Below are 20,026 nucleotides of genomic sequence, written 5' to 3' on the forward strand. Positions count from 1 at the left end.
CATAACTACAAAGAGGCTTTCTGAAGCTGCTTTGGCACAGATGCAAGGATTTTTGCTCCCTCCCATTCTGCTAAGTCAGCTTTCTCCTTGTTCTTAGAGCAAGGCCACTGTTCCTGAGTTAGGCCATCTTTATCAGCCTATACCAGGTGACTGGCTGGGCTGAGCTAAGGGACAGAGGCGAAAGCCACTATCTTCCTGGGAAAACATTCTGCTAGGAAATTTCTTCTCGCCCCTTTGAGAATAAGATCCTACATTACTACCCGCCTTTACTCAAATCCCGCACTATCAATTACTCAGCTACACTCGGGTCAAATACCCCTCACTTTTTTCATCCCTTCCGCATTCGGTGAGAACTCTGCCTGAACTGTTTCTTCCACGGTTATTTGAAGGACAGTATTCATCCTTTCAAATGTTACCCCAGTTTTTACCTAATATTTTCTAGAACATAATGGCCGTTTTAAAAATTCTTTTCTTCTTAGTCAATAAGATAGAAGGCTAACCTCCCAATCTTGACAGGTTTGTGACCCTATGACCTAGGCTTTGGGATCCCGCCTCGTTTCGCCCCTGGAGACACAAACTTTGCCCCTCCCGGGTCCTACCTCACCCCTGTCAACTCCCCATGCTCCCTACACGCCCCTCATTTGTCCAAAGCCCCTACTTGTCAGCTTCAGCATCTAAACAATCCCAGAGAGTCTGATGCCTAGATGCCGTTCTGGAGCCCACAGAGCGCGGCCCCGTAGGTATGGAGATTCCAGCCAATCGAAGCCCTAAACACAGCGAGGTCGGATCATCTGACCAATCGCAGTTCTAAATGCAGAGAGGGCGTATTCTCCGGCCAATCGCAGCCCGGAGTGCCGCGAATCTCCGGTTTAGAGGCGTTTCCGTGGAACGGTGGGCGTGTCCCAGGAAAGATGGCGGCGCCCGCGGCTGTGGCTGAGCCCCAAGCCTCCGGGGCTCCCCAGCTCCCCGTGTGTCTCTTGGTGTTGGGAATGGCGGGATCCGGGAAAACTACCTTTGTACAGGTGACGTGCACTGCGCGGAAGCGGTAGTAGCGCTCGGCAGGTTGCCCGTGGCTAGGGAGGAAGTTGTCTAGGAGTTGGAGGGTCTGGGCGCGTGGTTTCCTGGGGTCTTGCCTCTGACTCCCGAAGCCTAGCCTGGGTCCCGTAAGGAAGCCTTCTATAACTTTAGTGCATGCTTGGTGCCACTGAAATTGTCTGGCTGTGAATTAGCAGCTTTTCTGAAGGCCCGAGGTTAAAGAGTAGGGGGATATAATGCCAATACGCTGTTTTGCGTGAGGAGTTAAGGTGTTCTTTCGACCAACCACGTTCTAAGTTCTAAGTACCCAGTGAAAATGAAATGGACAGGGATTTTGCTTTCACGGAGTTAATGTTTAGTAAAGGAGTTAGGAAAAAAGACCTTTACAGGGGCATTCGAAGTTAGTGAAGAGGTGATGGAGGGCGGGGGGAGGCCTGCTGGGTCTGTAGTCGAGCTAGATGGCTTTTAAATTGAGATTTCTGTGTAATCGGTGCAGGGGAGAATGAAATTGCTACAGATTTTATAGGATTGGTCAGTAAAGTAATGGGACTTCTTTGGTCCATGTCCTAACGTCTATCACCACCCTCCAACCCTCTCCTGTGTTTTGCAGAGGCTCACAGGACACCTCCACAGCAAAGGCTCCCCGCCTTACGTCATCAACCTGGATCCAGCTGTGCATGAAGTCCCCTTTCCCGCCAATATTGGTGAGTACCTTCAGTTTGCATTTCTTTCTGAACTAACTCACTATCTTCTTTTTCTTTTTATTTCTTTGGACTTGCCCGAGTTACACAGCAGGCTTTCTCCTTGTTGAGATTTAGCCCTCTCTTTATCCTAACAATTCCTAAGTTTGTATCATTTCCATTCACCCCGTTTCTCTTTTGTCCTTAGTTTGTGAAACTCTTGTAATTCATTTGTGAAGAAGTGACAGTAAGTCTATTAAAAAATGACACATAAATCATTTAGTTTCTTTTGTCAGAGTGTAGTAATAGTTTATAGGTTCTGCTATAATTCACTCTGATCAGTAGGAAGGACCTTTCCATTCCCAAAGTTGTGGGGTGTGTGTGTGGGGGTGTATGTGTGTGTTAAAAATAGGCATTGTGTCTTGAAAAACCAGTGTGTGAGAGTGTGTGTGTGTGTGTGCGCGCGCGCGCGTTCACACTCTGAGCAGAGTTTCTGACTGTTTCTGACTGAAACTATCAGAAAGATTATGTATGAGTATTATCCAAGGGAGTCTGAGGCAGAATATTGAGAGGTCAGGGTCAGTGAGACCTTCATAACCAAACCCTGCTTGTTTGTTGTTTTTTAAAGAGAGAAAAAAATGGGGGTGAGTGGTAGATTCACGTGATCCAGGGACAGGGTTCTTGCTGGGCTCAGGCTTCCTGATCCTAGGCCATAACTGTCACTTGTTAAGCTTTTTAAACTTCTTGTACCCCAAATACGCAATTTAAGGAGGGTGGGGAGATCTTGTTTTAAGAATCATAAGTCGCTGGGTGGTGGTGGCGCATGCCTTTAATCCTAGCACTTGGGAGGCAGAGGCAGGCGGATCTCTAAATTCGAGGCCAGCCTGGTCTACAAGAGCTAGTTCCGGGACAGGCTGCAAAGCCACAGAGAAACCCTGTCTCGAAAAAACCAAAAAAAAAAAAAAAAATTAAAAAAAAAAAAAGAATCATAAGCCATTTTTGGAAAATTTTACAAAACCTTTCCTATTATTAAAGACAAAAACCCAAAGAAGCCTTAAAAACATGTATCTCAAACTAGAATGCAGATTAATAAATATTGAATTTTATCAATCTAAAAAAAACTTTCCTATTGAAACTTGAGGATAAAATTGTAATATTGGTCATCTTCAGGCTGGTGGGTAGGTTTCTTCTCATTCATTGATTTTTGTTTTATGTGTGTGGATGTTTTACCTGCATCTGTGCACCATGGTATGTGCCTGGTTCCTTCAGAGACCAGAGGAGGGTGCTAGAACCCCTAGAATGGGACTTGGAGATGTTTGTGAGCTGGAAACTGAATTTGGGTCCCATGCAAGGGCCTTAAGTAAGTGCTCTTAATCACTGAACCAGCTCTCCAGCCCCTGGTGGGTAGGCTAGCTTTATTACCAGGCAGTAGTTTTTGGTTTGAGGATTTTTGTTTGTTTTGTTTTTTCCCCTCTGCATGTGCCCACTTCCATTGAAATTGTCTAAAATATTTAATCTTGTTTCAGACTATATCTATCATAATTAAGAACTTCTAGCCTAACTTTTTTGTTTGTTTGAGACAGGGTCTCTCTATGTAGTCCTGGCTGTCCTGGAACTCACTTTGTAAATAAGCTGGTCTCAGACTCACAGAGATCTGCTTGACTCTGCCTCGTGAATGCCGGATTAGAAGTGTGCACCATCACACTGAGGAGCCTAACATTCTTCACAGGTTACTCAGTGGTTCTCTTAGTCAGGAAGGAAGCCACTGTAAGTGGAGAAAGGTATAAGAAAATGCCGGTTAAGAAGCCTAAGTCAGTTATGGTGAGACTCTCTGCAACCTCAGCACCCAGGAGGCTGAGGCAGGAGAATTGCTCAGAATTTGAGGACAGTTTAGGCTACATGGAAAGTTCAAAGCCAGTCTGGACTACTGAGACCATGCTTCAGAAAATAAAATAAACCATTATCTCTCTTTTCCCTTCAGATATTCGTGACACAGTGAAGTATAAAGAAGTCATGAAGCAGTATCATTTTCCTCATCTGCCAGGGACTGACTGGTCCTGCAGAATTGCTCCCCACTTTGAGGGAGTGGTTTGCCTGTCACACTGTGACATAAACAAGTCATCGTGTTCGAAAGGTGTCAGATGAGTGAGTAAGATGAGTGCAGGAGAGATTAGAGATTCCCAGCAGTACTTCCTTGCCACTTGATTTTCGTTTCTCAGCATGCTCAGACCACAGGGGTTATAATTAGAGACCAGAAAATGAGTGGCCATTTGGTAGCTGCCCGGGTCCAGTGAAATGATGTTGCCTTGGGTGAGATAGTCATTGATAACTATGAATTTGACCCGGAAACTCAAGAAAAATACGTTGAGTTGGATTAATTCCTATGGAGTGATTTTTGCATAACATGTGGCTCACTGTTAGTAACTTTAGGTAGTGAGGATCAGTAAAGAGTGTTACGTGTAGCTCTGACTGGCCCGAAATTTACAGAGATCTGCCTCTGCCTCCTGAATGCTGGGATTGAAGACATTGAGCTACCATGTCTGGCTCCATAGATGATTTTAATAACTGATGCTAGCAGTCTGTCACTGTTTGACACATCTGTGTCTTCACTAAATTTTGGCCATTCTTTTGTCTTTATCTTGTATGACCATCCCTAAAATGATAGAGGAACAAGGAGGACCTTGCTAGTAAATGATTCTTGTAACACTAAGGTCATACGGTTGTCAAAGACTGGGTTGCCTGTACCCATTAATTGAACACTAATACTGTTATATCCTGAACGTAATGTTAAAATTGAACATAATGCTATTGGATGAATGACAATCTAGGTATGAACTATATAATCTCATTTGTGCAATTTAAATCCTTAACTGAATGCTCAGATATGGACTCGGGCCAAATGGTGGCATAGTGACCTCACTCAATCTCTTTGCTACCAGATTTGATCAGGTAAGGCTTCCTTTACATTTATAGACATGGCACTGTAAAGCCTGACTCTTGTGTGCTCTCGTCTGATCACATAGAATAAGCAGGGCCGCTAAAGTGGAGACATACTGAAAATAAGCAGGCATTTTGGTAGACAATAGCCTCTAAGTGTGGTGGGTCCTTTGCATTTAATGTTTGTGAGAACAAAACAAAACGCAGGAGACCTGGGTTCTTTCTCTGGTCTGCTATCGGCTTATGGTGTTACTGAGGGTACGGGGCACTGCAGTTAGCTACAGGAAGGGATGGTGAAATAATGACACTTTTTCTTGTAACAAGTATTTGCCATCATCTTCTTTGCTTTCTCTGTCACTCCCAAGAGTGGCTTATAATCATTATGTTTTACTCTGATTCTGCTACTTGAGACATTAACATTTGACAACAGCCAGGCAGCATGGTTTGTACCAGAATTCCCAGCTCAGGAGGCTGAAGGGTCCTGGAGTCCACAGTGTGCCTGGATAACACAGCTTGGCCTGGCTCTTTAAAACAAACAAACGTGGCCAGTGTGCCAGGGACCCTGACTTCTCCTGACAGAGCTGCGGCTGTGGCTCTGCTTCTTTGAGGAGTCCCTTGCTTGGTGTCCTTGGGTTGGGCTTTGTGATGCTGATTTAACATGTGCCACCCTGGAGGGAGACCTCTGGAGTTGTGTTGTAATTAGATCCTGTTACAGTTGACATCTTTTTCTTCTAGGTGATGAAATTTATCGAGAAGGCCCAGAACACATTCAAGTAGGTGGTCTTAGTGCCTACACATCTACTGCCTGTCATTGACACATTCTAGACTTTGACCCCTAAAACTCTTAACTGAGACAAGTTGTTAGAAATGAAAACAGAAAGGGAACAAGAAAATCGTTGAGATGACATTTAATGCAGAGGATTACTCCCAGTTACAGTGACCCCCACCCAACACTTCTCTTTGTTTTACATGACTTTTGGAGAAACACTCATTCTTTCTCCTTTCTCAGACTAAAGGAGGAAGACATTTGCTCATCATTTGAGGGAACACAGTCTACCATGATGGGGAAGACATCATTTCTCAATAACTATTATTAAATTTTGATATGTTTACTTTTTCTAAGGGAGAAAGATAATTTACTGTTTTATAAAACAAAACAAAAAAGGAGACATGCTCATTATAAAGAATTCACTAGGACAGCTGGGGTTACACAGAGAAATCCTGTCTCAAAGAAAAAAAATTAAAACCATGGACCAGGGAGATGGCTTAGCAGGCAAAGACACTTGCCACCAAACCAGAGTCTGATTCCTGGGACCCAGGTAGTGGAAGTAGAGAACTCCTACGAGTTGACCTCTGGCCCCCACATGCTTGCTGTAGCTCTATACTTTCACATGTAAACTAAATAAATGTAATAAAGAAGATATTTTAAAAGACTACATAATATTTAAAACATGAAACTGTCATTCTCAGTCCCAGCACCAATTACTATTGTTCAGTCATTGGCATTTTACCTATTCTATGTATAAAGTATTACAAAGATGGGATTATAATTGAAGTAGATCTTTGTTTTCATTAGAAAAAATAACAAGGGCTGGAGAGATGACTCAGCCACTAAAGGCTAGGCTCACTATCAGAAATATAAGAAAAAAAATAAGGCCGTTTTTTTTTGTTGTTGTTGTTATTGTTTTGGTTTGGTTTTTTGAGACAGGGTTTCTCTGTGTGCCCTGTCTGTCCTGGAACTTGCTTTGTAGGCTGGCATTGAATCACTCAGAGATCCACCTGCACTGCCTCCTGAATGCTGGGATTAAAGGCATGCACCATCACCAAAACAGGCTTTTTGGAGATCACATTCTGTGAAGTTTTATTTTTTAAAATGTATTTTATTATCTTTACATACTGGTGCATGGATCATGATTGTTTAATTTCACACAGCCCCGCCCCCACCATTAGCATCACTCCCAATTTCCCTTTCTGTTTCCCTAGTGCCTGTCCTGTATTTATTTGCTAACTTTGGCCTGTCCTGTATTTATTTGCTAACTTTGGCCTGTCCTGTATTTATTTGCTAACTTTGTTACTGCTTTATTTTCATGGGGCTTGGACCCAGGATGTTGAAGACCCTAAGCCCATGCACAGCCTTTTTTCTACACTGACCTATACCCCGTCCCCAAGTTTCCCTGTTTCTAAAAGTATATTTATTAAGGTACATTTTACACGCCCTCCATTCCTCATCTTTGTCCCTAAGAAACAGGATGGTTCCCCAGAGTCATGTCTCCTTGGTAGTGCAGTGTTTCTACAATCATCACAGTTTCCTCTGATTCTGTACAGCAGCTTGGCTGTGCTGTTTCTTCTCAGTAGCATGAAACTTGGACCTGGAGCGAGCTCTTGGGAATATGTAACTTTCGGGCACGATAGAACTGTGTTTGGCAGTGTGCAGAGGTTATTGCGATCTTGGATTAGCAGACATTGAGCTTTCTCTGTGATGGGAAATCTTCAGAATTGCCCAAGTATAACACCCCTTTAATGGTCTCCTTGACCCAGGTATGTCTTGATTGACACACCCGGACAGATTGAAGTTTTCACCTGGTCAGCTTCTGGGACAATCATCACCGAGGCCCTGGTGAGTGTGGGTCTTGTTCATGAGAGCATCTGGAGAGTTAGCTCAGCCTCTGTTTACTGCCTGGGGCTGAGTGTGAGGTGGAGAGGTGAGGCTCTGCACACCTGGTCAACCTCGTTCTCTCTTGGCAAGAAGGGAGGAAGAGCCTGGGAGCAGGTAATGAGCCCTAAGACTTTACTTATTCTGCGGTTCCAGGCATCCTCATTTCCCACAGTCGTCATCTACGTCATGGACACATCACGAAGTACCAACCCAGTAACCTTCATGTCCAATATGCTGTATGCGTGCAGGTAACCGATGCTTGGTAGATACGGTGTTTTGTCAGCTGTGAGGGCTCTTCCTCTTTCTCCTTTTTATTTTTTATTTTTTTTTTTTTTTTGGTTTTTCGAGACAGGGTTTCTCTGTGGCTTTGGAGCCTGTCCTGGAACTAGCTCTGTAGACCAGGCTGGTCTCGAACTCACAGAGATCCGCCTACCTCTGCCTCCCGAGTGCTGGGATTAAAGGCGTGCGCCACCATCGCCCGGCTCCTTTTTATTTTTTAAAGACATTACTTATTTACATGTGTGTGGGCCTGTATGAGTGTATGTCTACCACATGTGTGCAGGAGCCTGTGGAGGCTAGAAGAGGTGGTCAGATCTTTTCAAACTGTAGTTACAGGCAGTTGTGAGTCACCATATCGGTGGTGGGAACTGAACCTGGGTCCTCTGTAAAAACAGTAAATGCTCTTAACTGCTGAGCCATCTCTCCAGCTTTATTTTCTCTGACTTTATTCCCCTTTTGGTTTTGAGTCCTGGTTATATACCCCTGGGTTTGTGATAATTTATATTTACTACTCAGTTGATTGTCCTCAGTTAGGAGAAGGCCCTAAAGAAAGGCATGTATTACTGGCTTTTCTCTCAGCATCCTCCTTCCTCGCCTGTCAGAGTAGAGCCAAGTCTGGCTAGAACAGAGAGTTCTCCGGTGTCAGTGGTGCTTAGGTTTTGTATAAGTAATGTAAAAATGTAACATGAGGAGACATTACTAATAAAAAGTTTCTTAAAGCCAGGAGTGGTAATGCATTCCAAGTCAGGAGGGGAAGGAGGACAGATTCCAGGCCAGACTGGGCCATAAAATTAAGAACAGTATTAACAGATTTTGGTTATAATCCAAGTGTTATCCCATCAGTTTATCCCAGATGTTACATTGGGAGAAAAAAGATGTGAGTTCAGACTGATGTTGAAGGAGAGTGTTACGGAAGCTGACGCTTTACTGGGGAATGGACAGGAGCCATCACCAGTGTGATAGATCTTGGAATAAACATCATATTGGATGCAAGAAGTCCTGATCCACATGGAAAGATAGCATTGTTCTGCAATTACATTAATGAGCAAAACAGCTGCTGGATTATCCTGACTATAGTAATTTCACAGTGTATTCGTAGCTCAGAATGTCAGAGGACTGGGAATGTGATGTGCCTCTCATGCTCGAGGCCTGGGTCAGCCATCAGGACTGCAGACACTAAATAAAGGGGGCCGAGAGATCAATTTTAAAAACAATTCATCATGTGTACTTTCAGTATATATAATTTTATCTTGTGCATTTACCTCAGTAAATGCGGGAAATTTTCTCTCTATAGGACAATATTTTTGGAGGCTGAGGTAGGAAGGAGAGTTACTATGAAGTCAAAGCCAGCCTGGACCACATACTAGTTCTAGGCTAGTGTAGGCCGCAGAATGAGACCCTGTCTTAAAAACAAAGCCAAAATTGTATACATTTACATGGCGTCTGTATAGATTAAAGGATAAACACACACACACAAATATATACATACATGTAAAAGTGCCTACCAGAGTAACCATCCTATTTTGGGTAATCAATAAATGCTCATTTCCTCCACTTGAATAACAAATTACAGAATTGTAAAATATTAAAAAGGATCAATATTAACACATGGTATGGGGTTGATGTTGGTGGTCATTTTCCTTTGGCAGAGGAGACTGCATACCACCTACAATTCAGTCTGAAGGTTTTTCTGTTGTCTTTACTTAGTCCGCAGAGCTTGAATACCTTTGGTTTTTTTCTTAGAAACAAACTCTCACTATATGCCCAGATTGGCCTTGAACTTATGAACTTCCAGCCTTTATCCTCTGACTGCTGGAATTACTAGCATGTGACATTATGTCTGGCCTTAAATACTTTTAATAATGCTGGCTCCATGTTTGATTTTTTTTTTTTTCTAGCATCTTGTATAAAACCAAGCTGCCTTTCATTGTGGTCATGAACAAAGTGAGTACTTCCTGTGGGGATTTCACAGTCTTTTTTTTTTTTTTAAATATTTATTTATTTATTTATTATGTATACAATATTCTGTCTGTATGTCTGCACACTAGAAGCGGGCACCAGACCTCATTACAGATGGTTTGTGAGCCACCATGTGGTTGCCGGGAATTGAACTCAGGACCTTTGGAAGAGCAGGCAATGCTCTTAACCACTGAGCCATCTCTCCAGCCCCCGGATTTCACAGTCTTTAACAGTCTTGACTGAGCTAGCAGGTCTGGGTAGGTGTGAAAAGTAACCTCAGTGCTGTCAGCACATTGAGATTTTACTGCGGAGAGTCAGGCACATCAGGGAAGTAGATGCCACCAGAGGGAGTGTATTTAGTGCTGCCTCTCCCCCAGAGACTGCAGGGCAGACAGAGTGTATCAGCCGTCCCTCAGCATCGGGGGTTCTTTGTCAGTTGAGGAACAGTCTTCTGGAAATACTGATCAGAGGCTAGGCAGATTGCTTTATGGCGTGTTGCAGTGGAGCTGGGAATGGGCGCCAGAGAAAGAGCATCTGTGGGTGATGAGTTCTTTGCTGTCAACCACCTGCTTAAATGACTTTGCCGTGGTTTAGTTGTGCTGATGACTGCCTTCTCTCCGGCACAGACCGACATCATTGACCACAGCTTTGCAGTGGAGTGGATGCAGGATTTTGAGACTTTCCAAGATGCCTTGAACCAAGAGACTACCTACGTCAGCAACCTGACTCGTTCCATGAGCCTGGTGTTAGATGAGTTTTACAGCTCGCTCAGGGTAAATTTTACCTCCTATCCTAGTGACAGTAGCTGCAGATGATGTCTTACCGAAGCCTTCACTGGCTTTGAACCAGCTTTACATTCTATAAAGTTTGTAATCTTGTTCTTGGTAGTGCTGTATTGCTCATGGGCTGGGAGCAGCTCAGTAGCAGGGCCCTTGTCTAGCACGCAAATTCATGCTACTTCTCGGCAGGTGGTGGGTGTCTCTGCTGTGGCGGGCACCGGCTTCGATGAGCTCTGTGTTCAAGTCACCAGTGCTGCAGAAGAGTACGAAAGGTGAGGAAGGAGGGGCTCTTGATGTGTTCCCCATTCTCAAATGTTAGGAGAAGCATTTCCATCTTCTGTGTAAAGTATATTTACTTGCATATGTATATTAGAACTGTCCACACTCAGGAGTAACCAGTGTCTGTTCCCGACTTTAAAAAGATAGAAATATAAAGTGTTCACTGGTCTCGGTGGTTGCCAGGCAGGGGCCGTCAAGCCTGTTCTGAAAAGAGCCGCTTGGTAGCTTTGAGGGCAACTTCTCAGGTCTGTTATTGTAGGACAAAAGACCTGTAGAAAGTTCAGAAACAGGAGGTGATAGTTCTGTCCCTTTAAGACATCAGCTGTAGAAGCTGTGGTGTGGATTTGGCATCGAGGAGACGTATATGCGAAGTTGTAGCACAGTGATTTCACCATCATAGAGACCGTTCGTGAATGTCTGTTACAGCTATTGTCATTGCTGGAACAAGCTGTGAGACACCTCTCTATTCTTCACGGTCCTACAAGAGCTGTCGGTGTAAAGTGGGACCCATTCACCTAAAGGAGCACCTGTGACCCTGGGACCATGACTCATAGACTGCCTGTTAGCATACTGCTTTGGCTTCGTGACATGGTGGTTGCCAGGCAACATTATTTTCCCACTGATGAGCCTCAAGGGTTTTGCGTGTGTTTCCCAGGCTCAGGAGTGTATTTTGTTGTCCTAAGACCCATCACTTCTTTGGCATTGGCCTTCCCGAGCAGCAGCCGTAAAGCAGACAGAAGTGATAGGTCGAGATGGGCAGTGTGGGTCTCTCAGGAGAGGAACTGAGAAGACATTTCTTTCTCCAGGGAATATCGGCCTGAATATGAGCGCCTGAAGAAATCACTGGTAAGAGGGGCAGTGTGTTAGAGCTGTCAGAGTCCGTCTAACCCACACGTGGCACAGGCCAGGAGTCACCAGAGATGGGTAGGGGACTCTTGAGCGGAGGAGTTGGGGACCAGCTGGTATGCTGGCCTGTGCTGTAGTTAGCACTCAGGTAGCAGGGATGAGAAGGAAAGGTTTATCAAGACAGGGTTTCTCTGTATTGCTCTGGCTGTCCTGGAACTCACTGTAGATCAGGCTGGCCTTGAACTCACAGATCCGCCTGCCTCTGCCTCCCAAGTGCTGGGACTAAAGGCTTGTGCCACCACTGCCTCGCTTGTTATTTTAATTTTTTTCTGGCTTTATTGAGATATAAGTAACTGTTGGGACTTCTGTGTTTCTTTTATTTTTTATTTATTTATTTTAAAAGATTTATTTACTGATTATGTGTACAGTGTTCCCCTGCCTGTACACCTCCATGCCGGAAGAAGGTACCAGATCTCCTTACAGATGGTTGTGAGCCACCATGTGGTTGCTGGGAATTGAACTCAGGAAGAGTAGCCAGTGCTCTTAACCTCTGAGCCATCTTTCTAGCCCTCTGTGTTTCTTTTAAATTCTTGCATTTTTTTTTTTGTTTCTTTGTTTTTGGTAGTGCTCTACTCTCTGAACTATGTGCCCAGCCCTGTTTGGTTTTGAGTTGAGTCCCCAGGCAGGCCTGAAACTTTGGGGCTCTAGTGATCTCTTACCTCAGCCACCTGAGCAGGTAGGATTGCAGGCTTGAGACATCCCACCTCAAGTACTTGTTTATTTAAATTCATAAATCAGTGTATATATTGTCTGTATGCAGAAAGACCTCCAAACAATTTTTCTTCTCTTTGTATTTGAATATTTATCCTTTTTGTTTTGTTTTGTTTTACCACCTCATCCTTCTGAGTGCTGGGATTACAGGTACGAGCTACCACACAGGCTTTGTATCTGAATTTTTAAAATATCAGAATTTTGTTGAAATATATTTACCAAGAACTTTTTATGCCCCACCTCATCCAGTCTCCGAGGTCAACTTAAAGGCTTGTTGTAGGATTTTGAAGAATAGAGAGATGTCTCAAGCTCTTGTTCCAGATGCTGAGCTGAGGCTCTCCCTTTGACAGAGCCTGCATTGGGTCCTTTATCATAGGTCTTCTTGCCAAGCGCTACTTGAGGGTTCTCTGGTCATGGTTCTGGGTATGTGCTCTGAATTACTTCCTTCAGCATATGACTAGAAATCGCTGTCTCTTGGGCCCTTATGACTCTGTTTCCATATCTGTTATCCTTTACCAGCTTCTAGTACTTTTATAATTCCTAATCTCCTCTTAAAAGGGTGGTGCTTGGGGACTGGGGACTTAGCTCAGTTGGTTGAATATTTGTTCAGCGTGCACTTAGCTTAGCTTGTTCTTCAGTGCTAACTAAGCATGGTGGTGGACCCTGCTAAGTTCAGGGTCATCCAGGATCCATGGCTACATAGTGAGTTTGGGGGTGACCTACACTACATGAAACCCTACTTTTAAAAAAAACCTGGCATCTTAATTTATTCATCTTTATTATCTTGCTTTATTTTATTTCTTTGTGCTGGAAATTGAAACCAGGGCTTCACATCTGCTGAGCACTCGGCTTCTCAGTCATAAGCCCTGCCCTAGAGATCTCCTTAGAAAGTATTACATGTGGAGGTCAGAGGGCAGCTTGCAGGCCTCAGTTATCTCCTGTCATGTGGGGTCTACAGATGGAATTGTTCAACACGGCCGCAAGCAAGCCCTGCACCTCTGAGCCATCTCATCAGTCTGGGATCTCCTAATGTAACATGAGGACATTTCCCCTGTCTGTAGGCGAGTGCCCAGAGTGATCAGCAGAAGGAGCAGCTGGAGCGTCTTCGGAAGGATATGGGCTCCATAGCCCTGGACACAGGCGCTGGCAAAGGTATTGGAGGGCTCTTGGTGTTCGCAGAGAACAGAGGGTGGATCCATGCAGCAGCGATGTCTGTAAACGAGTAGAAAGGACAGGCGATGGGGAGACATACATACACGCATCTGCATCAGTGATCCGGGACCGAGAGTACTGATGATGGTGCACACTTTACACTGCCCTGAGTTTCCTCTGAAAGTCTTGTTCTTGTATAGTGTGTTATAACTAAATTTCAGATATTATTAAAGCTCATGCAAACATGGTGCTCTTTTACTTTTGATCCTCTGTGTATACTTCCTAAAAGTAAAGATATTATTTTTAAAAACCTCAGTACAGCCAGCCAGGTATGGTGGTGTACACCTTTAATCCCAGCACTCTGGAGGCAGAGGCAGGCGGATCTCTGTGAGTTCAAGGTCAGCCTGGTCTATGCAGTGAGTTCCAGGACAGCCAGCGTTACACAGAGAAACCCTGTCTCCAAAAACCAAACCAAACCAAACAAAGCAAAGAACAGCTCAGTACAGTGAGGAAAAATGAGGAGATTAGCATGGACACACTGTTGTCTAATACTTGGTCTTACTTAGGTGTAGCCGTTCCCTTCGGAGTGGACTGTGCTCGTCAGGTTTGGGATCGAGAGCCCTTATCCACTGAGCAGTCTAGCTGGCTCTGAACTCCTGTTTATTACACTGATTTCTTTACCTGCATACCTGTACATATCATAACTACAAAATGCTTCAGTGTCTGCTCAGACTGGTCTCCCTTGTACTCTTTCCTCTCCCTGGCTGTTTTCACATGCACTTCCTCATCAGCTTCTCTGGCTTCCCAGAAAGCTTTGGCATTTGTGTTGAGGTTAGCTTGTGCTACTTAAATAGTTCAGGAAGAACCGACTTGACTGATGTTGCCTCTTCTTCCTCGAGCAGGAAGAATTTTTGTATTTGGCAGGTCTTGTGTCTTTCTGGAATGTTATCCTGAGTATATTTTGCATATTTCTTGCTGCATTATGCAGTGGATTTTATTTTCTTTATTAAGAGCTACTGTTTTAAACGGGCATGGGTTTTTGTATTGTGTTCTGTATTTCAGTCTTTTATCCTGCTACCTTAGTCTTTGTCCTTCCCTCCTTTCTTTGCTTCCTTTCCTCCCTTTTTCCCGTTTCCTTCCTTCTTTCTGTTATTTCTGTCATTGGCCCTCAGAGGGAGTGTCTAGGATGTGCTCATATTAAGTGATACACACCCCAGAGGCTGCAGCAATGGCTCGGCAGTTAAGTGCAGCTCTTGCAGAGAACTGGAGTGTAATTCCCACCCACATGATGGCTCATGAGCACCTACTCCAGTTCCAGGTGATCAACACTCTCTTTTGACCTCGGTTCATAAACATACATGTAGGGAAAACACTCATACACATAAAAGTAATAAATCTAAAATATATATATCCCACCTCCTTGAGAGGCAAGACGATGGACTGCCCACAAAAAGCAGAGTGGAAATTTGTTGTGGGACCCAGAAACCAGATAGATGGACTTTATTTTTTAATATATAAGTTCTGATTGGTGTATTTATTGTGGCAAAAAAATTATATAGTTTAGTTTTTTTTTTTCTTCATATATAGCAACAGTTTTTCTTTGGGGTTCCTTATTAAGAGGAAAAGCTTCTGTTTGTGACCTTTGTTCCCTTGTGTTCATCAGAGCACAGCACAGGGAACCTGGCTGCACAGCCAGTGACACAGATGCTTCCGTGCCCTTCCTGACACTTTCCCCGTCTGTGAGTGCACACCAAATGCTTCCGTGCCCTTCCTGACGCCCTCCCGTCTGTGTGAGTGCACACCGAGGGCTTCTGTGCCATTCCTGACGCTTTCCCGTCTGTGTGAGTGCACACCAAATGCTTCCGTGCCCTTCCTGACGCCCTCCCGTCTGTGTGAGTGCACACCGAGGGCTTCTGTGCCATTGCTGACGCCCTCCCGTCTGTGTGAGTGCACACCGAGGGCTTCTGTGCCCTTCCTGACGCCCTCCCCGTCTGTGTGAGTGCACACCGAGGGCTTCTGTGCCATTGCTGACGCCCTCCCGTCTGTGTGAGTGCACACCGAGGGCTTCTGTGCCCTTCCTGACGCCCTCCCCGTCTGTGTGAGTGCACACCGAGGGCTTCCGTGCCCTTCCTGACGCCCTCCCGTCTGTGTGAGTGCACACCGAGGGCTTCCGTGCCCTTCCTGACGCCCTCCCGTCTGTGTGAGTGCACACCGAGGGCTTCCGTGCCATTCCTGACGCCCTCCCCGTCTGTCTGTGTGAGTGCACACCGAGGGCTTCCGTGCCCTTCCTGACGCCCTCCCGTCTGTGTGAGTGCACACTGAGGTCCTCCAGAGTCACAGGTGTTCATTCTCCTGCTGCGGCATCCAGATGGGGAGGGAAGGGGAATTTCCATGGATGATTTGGGGAAAATTCCTCAGATATCTGAGTAATTCTTAGTTGGGTGTGGAAGGAGGCATTCACTGTTAGCGTCTTCAGTCCTTGCTGTGTAGATCATAAACCTGAGTTTTTCGTTTTCTCTCACTGTACAGCTCTGGCTGTCCTAGAACTTTGTTCTGTAGCTAGGGCTGCCCTTGAACTCTGCTTCCCAAGTGCTGGGATTAAAGATATTCACCACCACTCTTGGTTGGCCACTAAGATCTGTTTCTCTCCCTTTACTGCCTTCAGCCCATCCCCTCCCCAGCTGAACTCCTCAGCCTGACAGTCACTTGTCAGTGGTCACACCCTCCTGTAGGTTTAGGTCCCACTCAGTTTCGGGATCAGACTTACTTCTCATTCTTAGGGCTTAGTCCTTACTCACTGAGTAGGGAATTTTGCCTCTAGTAGTATTTTTTGTTTTGTTTTGTTTTTCAAGACATGGTTTCTCTGTAGCTTTGGAGCTTGTCCTGGAACGAGCTCTTGTAGCCCAGGCTACAGAGATCCGAGTGATGGGATTAAAGGCGTGCACCATCACTGCCCGGCTAGTAGTATATTTGATTTCCTTTTTTTACCCCCTACCCTCCATTGCTTGAAAGTTGCCACAGCTGCTCTATTCCGTATCATTTCAACCTTTTCCTCTAATCCTCCCCTGACCTGCATCTTCCCTAGAAGCGTCTGCATTATTTGAACTATTGCCAGGTGGCAGCCTTATGTTTCTTTATCTCTCATTGGAAAAACCAGCTTCTTCCAGTCTGTAAGCTAGTGAGGCAGAGTGCTGGTGTTTCAGGGATACAATTCTTAGCTTTTCCTCGGTGGAACCATTGTAGAAGTTGTAGAGATGACAAGTGAAGTTACTGATACGTTTAGAAGACTCACTCTCCTTCGTTTCTGTTGTCAAGAGCACTTCACGCTGCCAACGAATAAGGCACGTCTGTACTGATGAGTGTTTTAACCCTAGACAGCCTGTCTCCTGCACTGGACCCTTCTGACTTGATCCTGATGCGAGGAACCTTGGATGAAGAGGACGAGGAAGCCGAGAGTGACACTGATGACATTGACCACAGAGGTGAGAGGTGGTGGACGGGGACGCGAAGATCCTGAGCCTGTGGTCAGTGGCAGGAGTGAGGTGGTGGACGGGGACGCGAAGATCCTGAGCCTGTGGTCAGTGGCAGGAGTGAGGAGGTGGCAAAGCTTACGGTGCCAGCAAAGTTTCCTATGTGGAGGGTTCTGGTCTCGCCGCATGTTTTCATTTCATCCCCTTGCTGTGACAAAACAGCCTGACAGAAAGCAATTTAGAGAAGAAAGGGTTTATTTCAAAATTCCAGGTTCTGCCACTATGGAGAAGTCAAGGCAGGGACTTCAAACGCTGGTCCTGTCACATCCACAGTCAGAAGCAGAGAGCAATGCCTGTACAGCTTCACTTGAGTATATGCGGTCAGCTTGATTCCCACTGATACAGCTCAGGACTCCCGTCTAGGAACGGGCTACACACAGTGGGCAACCCCATTACCGTGCCTTTTATGTCTTGTAACTTCTGACTCGACCTGCAGGTGCCACTGTTCTGGCTGTTTCTGCTGTTTTGGTTAATTGGTGATAAGGGTGTACCCCAGGACCTCTTGCTTGCTAAAAGCTTGTGCTACTGAGCCACATCCTGAGTCATTAATGTTGGGGTTTTTTTTTAAAGATATATTTATTTTTACTTTATATATGTGAGAGTCTTGTCTGTATGTCTGTGTATACGCTCTGAATGCCTGGTCCCCACAGAAGTCAGAAATCCCCTGGAATTGGAGGTTCGTGGCTGCTGGGCACAAAACTGGGGCCTACACAAGAGCAACCAATGCTCTTAGCCACTGAAGCCCCTCTCCAGCCCTGAGTGTTCTGTTGTGTTTTGAGTATTTAGCAGTCGAATGTGGTGGTTCCCTACCTTATTCCTAGCTCTGGGGTGGCTGAGGCAGTAGGTAAATCTACTATGGATATTTTTTTGTCTCTTGCCTACTTGTCTACCTGAGTAGACCTCATTGTAATTATTTATGAAGGGGATGTTCTCTTAGATGCTGCATGTTTGGAGGGTGTGAGTCCTTAATGTCGTAAAATAGTTTTAGCCAGGTGTATGGCACATGCCTGTAACCTCAATGGTAGAAACCGAGGCAGGAAGACTATGGGTTCTAAGCCAGCTTGGGATCTACAGTGAGTCCCTGTCTTGAAAAAGTGAAAAATAATTTTAAAATGGGGTTTCTGTTGGGTGGGTAACAGGCGTGCTAATTGGCTTGTCATCCTGGGGGTTTTCAAAGAATCACCCTTCCCTCCTGCAGTTACAGAGGAAAGCCGCGAAGAGCCAGCCTTTCAGAACTTCATGCAAGAATCAATGGCACAACACTGGAAGAGAAACAAATAGACCATCCACTTGTTGCTGGAAGTCGGACATACTGGGTCTCCACTCAGAGAAGCCCTTCCTGTGAGTCGGGGCTGCAGTCAAGAGCAGGATAGCAGCTTCTTTGAGGGTTCCAGATTTAGATGAAGTCGATGAAGGTGGAGCTGGCAGGTGGGTGCCCGTCCTTGGTTAGCTTCTCCTCGTATTTATGCAAGGACGTGCCTTTTCACCGCTCTGGAAGCTGATAACCGTTCAGCCTGAGACTTGAAGCTGCATCGTTTGAACTCAAGTCTTTTGCTGCTGATTGGAGACAACTTTGGATCTTGACTAGGCTGGATCTGTGGCCTTGGCTCTTTAGCGCTGAGCTCTTGACTCTGCGCCTCAAGTTGCTGCTCTTTAAGCAGAATGGGAGGGGAGAGTGAGCTTGAACTGAGGGACAGTGCATTGCCCTTGGTGGCCACGAGGTAACACGTCATAAAGAGTCCTGTTTGAATGGTGACTTGGATAAAGTTTTCAACTTTAACTCTGTGTCATGATTTCAGATTAGAAATTGTGTGATCACTAATAGATTCAGCACTATTAGTTACAACCGAGCTTTAAAGGCAGACCTGGTCGGCTGTAAGCTGTAGTTTAATTTCCCAGGTGCATTTGCCTAACCAGGTCCCCAAACCTGTCCTGTTTATATTGTCCTTAGGACAATATAAAGCATTGTTTGTGACCACAGGGTTTGGCTAGGTATCCACCCAATAATACATAACTAGAAAGGCTTACCTTGGTTCTCAGAGTGTAGTCTGTGGAGCAGAAGGAAGGTCAGCAGCCAGGAGAGTCTTAGCGATACCTCTCCAAATCGGCTTCACCGAATGAGGAGCTCAACAGGCCGTTCAGGAGGCCCTGCGGGTGGCCGTGGTGTGCTCCGCTCCACAGCACTGTCCCAGCTCAGCCTGACCGAGTCCCAGTCCTCACAGCTTGCCTTCAGACTCGGTGCCTGTTCTCTAGTATTATTTTAAAGCAGCATAGAATTTTATCTTACCATTAATTATTCAATATTCCATACCTCTAAAAATATGAGCTTTTTCTTTCTTTTTGCAAAGCTTAAAACTTCTCTGCCCAACATCATGACATTGCGGTGCACGTCTTTAATCCCAGCACTCGGGAGGCAGAGGCAGGTGAACCTCTGTGAGTTCAAGACCTGTCAGGACTGCAAAGTGAGACCCTGTCTTAAAACAGAAAGAGAAAAAGGACCCACCCTTACGTGTATCTCAAACCACCTCTGCCACCTGAGTGCTGCATCTATAGGGCTGGGCCGCTATTCTTGCTTGACCTATTTAAGGGGAAACCTTTGCAGAGCAAAGCTCTGAGCATACTCTGCTCTTCTCCATGGCGCCTCTCCTGCTGTCAGCTCCGAAAGCGGCTTGTCTTTATCTCACTGTGCTTAGTGAATGTTTTCTAAGTAAGTGAACTAAAATCTTTACATACACCAGCTGCCTGTTGGCCCCTTCATTCTTAAAATCAATGAAAGATTTGGAGATCAAAACAGAATAGATTTTAAGAATGTTAAGGATTAATTTCCTAATTCATATATATAATATATGTATTTATATATAAAATATATATATTTTCGAGACAGGTTTCTCTGTAGCTTTGGAGCCTGTTCTGGAATTCACTCTGTAGACCAGGCTGGCCTCTGCCTCCTGAGTGCTGGGATTAAAGGCGTGCACCACCACCGCCAAACCACAAATTCATAAATATTTTAAGTAAGTTATAACTTTAGGAGGATTGCAGGAAGCTGGTTTAGGGTACGTGATGTGACTGCTTTTGAAAACCCTGGAACTGACTGGGCAGTGGTGGTGCACGCCCTTAATCCCA

The 20,026-nt window shown here is 45.2% G+C and overlaps 1 protein-coding gene across 1 annotated transcript; it reads left to right on the forward strand.

Moving 5' to 3' along the window:
- The first annotated feature begins 892 nt into the window (after positions 1-892).
- On the forward strand, positions 893-18,683 carry Gpn1 (GPN-loop GTPase 1). Its single transcript, XM_075955512.1, has 14 exons — positions 893-1,022; positions 1,646-1,739; positions 3,697-3,736; positions 4,598-4,664; positions 5,388-5,425; positions 7,191-7,269; positions 7,462-7,556; positions 9,486-9,531; positions 10,173-10,319; positions 10,515-10,597; positions 11,411-11,450; positions 13,283-13,373; positions 16,748-16,855; positions 18,102-18,683. The coding sequence occupies exons 1-14, from the start codon at positions 912-914 to the stop codon at positions 18,182-18,184; spliced, it is 1,122 nt and encodes a 373-aa protein (XP_075811627.1). The 5' UTR covers positions 893-911; the 3' UTR covers positions 18,185-18,683.
- Positions 18,684-20,026: the final 1,343 nt, after the last annotated feature.

Source organism: Microtus pennsylvanicus, chromosome 21 (genome assembly GCF_037038515.1).
Source record: "Microtus pennsylvanicus isolate mMicPen1 chromosome 21, mMicPen1.hap1, whole genome shotgun sequence".
Lineage (NCBI taxonomy): Eukaryota > Metazoa > Chordata > Mammalia > Rodentia > Cricetidae > Microtus > Microtus pennsylvanicus.

Excerpts from the sequence above, each read along its gene's own strand:
- Gpn1 (XM_075955512.1), top strand. The coding sequence starts at position 912 with ATGGCGGCGCCCGCGGCTGTGGCTGAGCCCCAAGCCTCCGGGGCTCCC. Across the intron at positions 4,665-5,387 it reads TTGCTACCAGATTTGATCAG|GTGATGAAATTTATCGAGAA; the intron begins GTAAGGCTTCCT and ends TTTTTCTTCTAG. Across the intron at positions 5,426-7,190 it reads AAGGCCCAGAACACATTCAA|GTATGTCTTGATTGACACAC; the intron begins GTAGGTGGTCTT and ends TCCTTGACCCAG.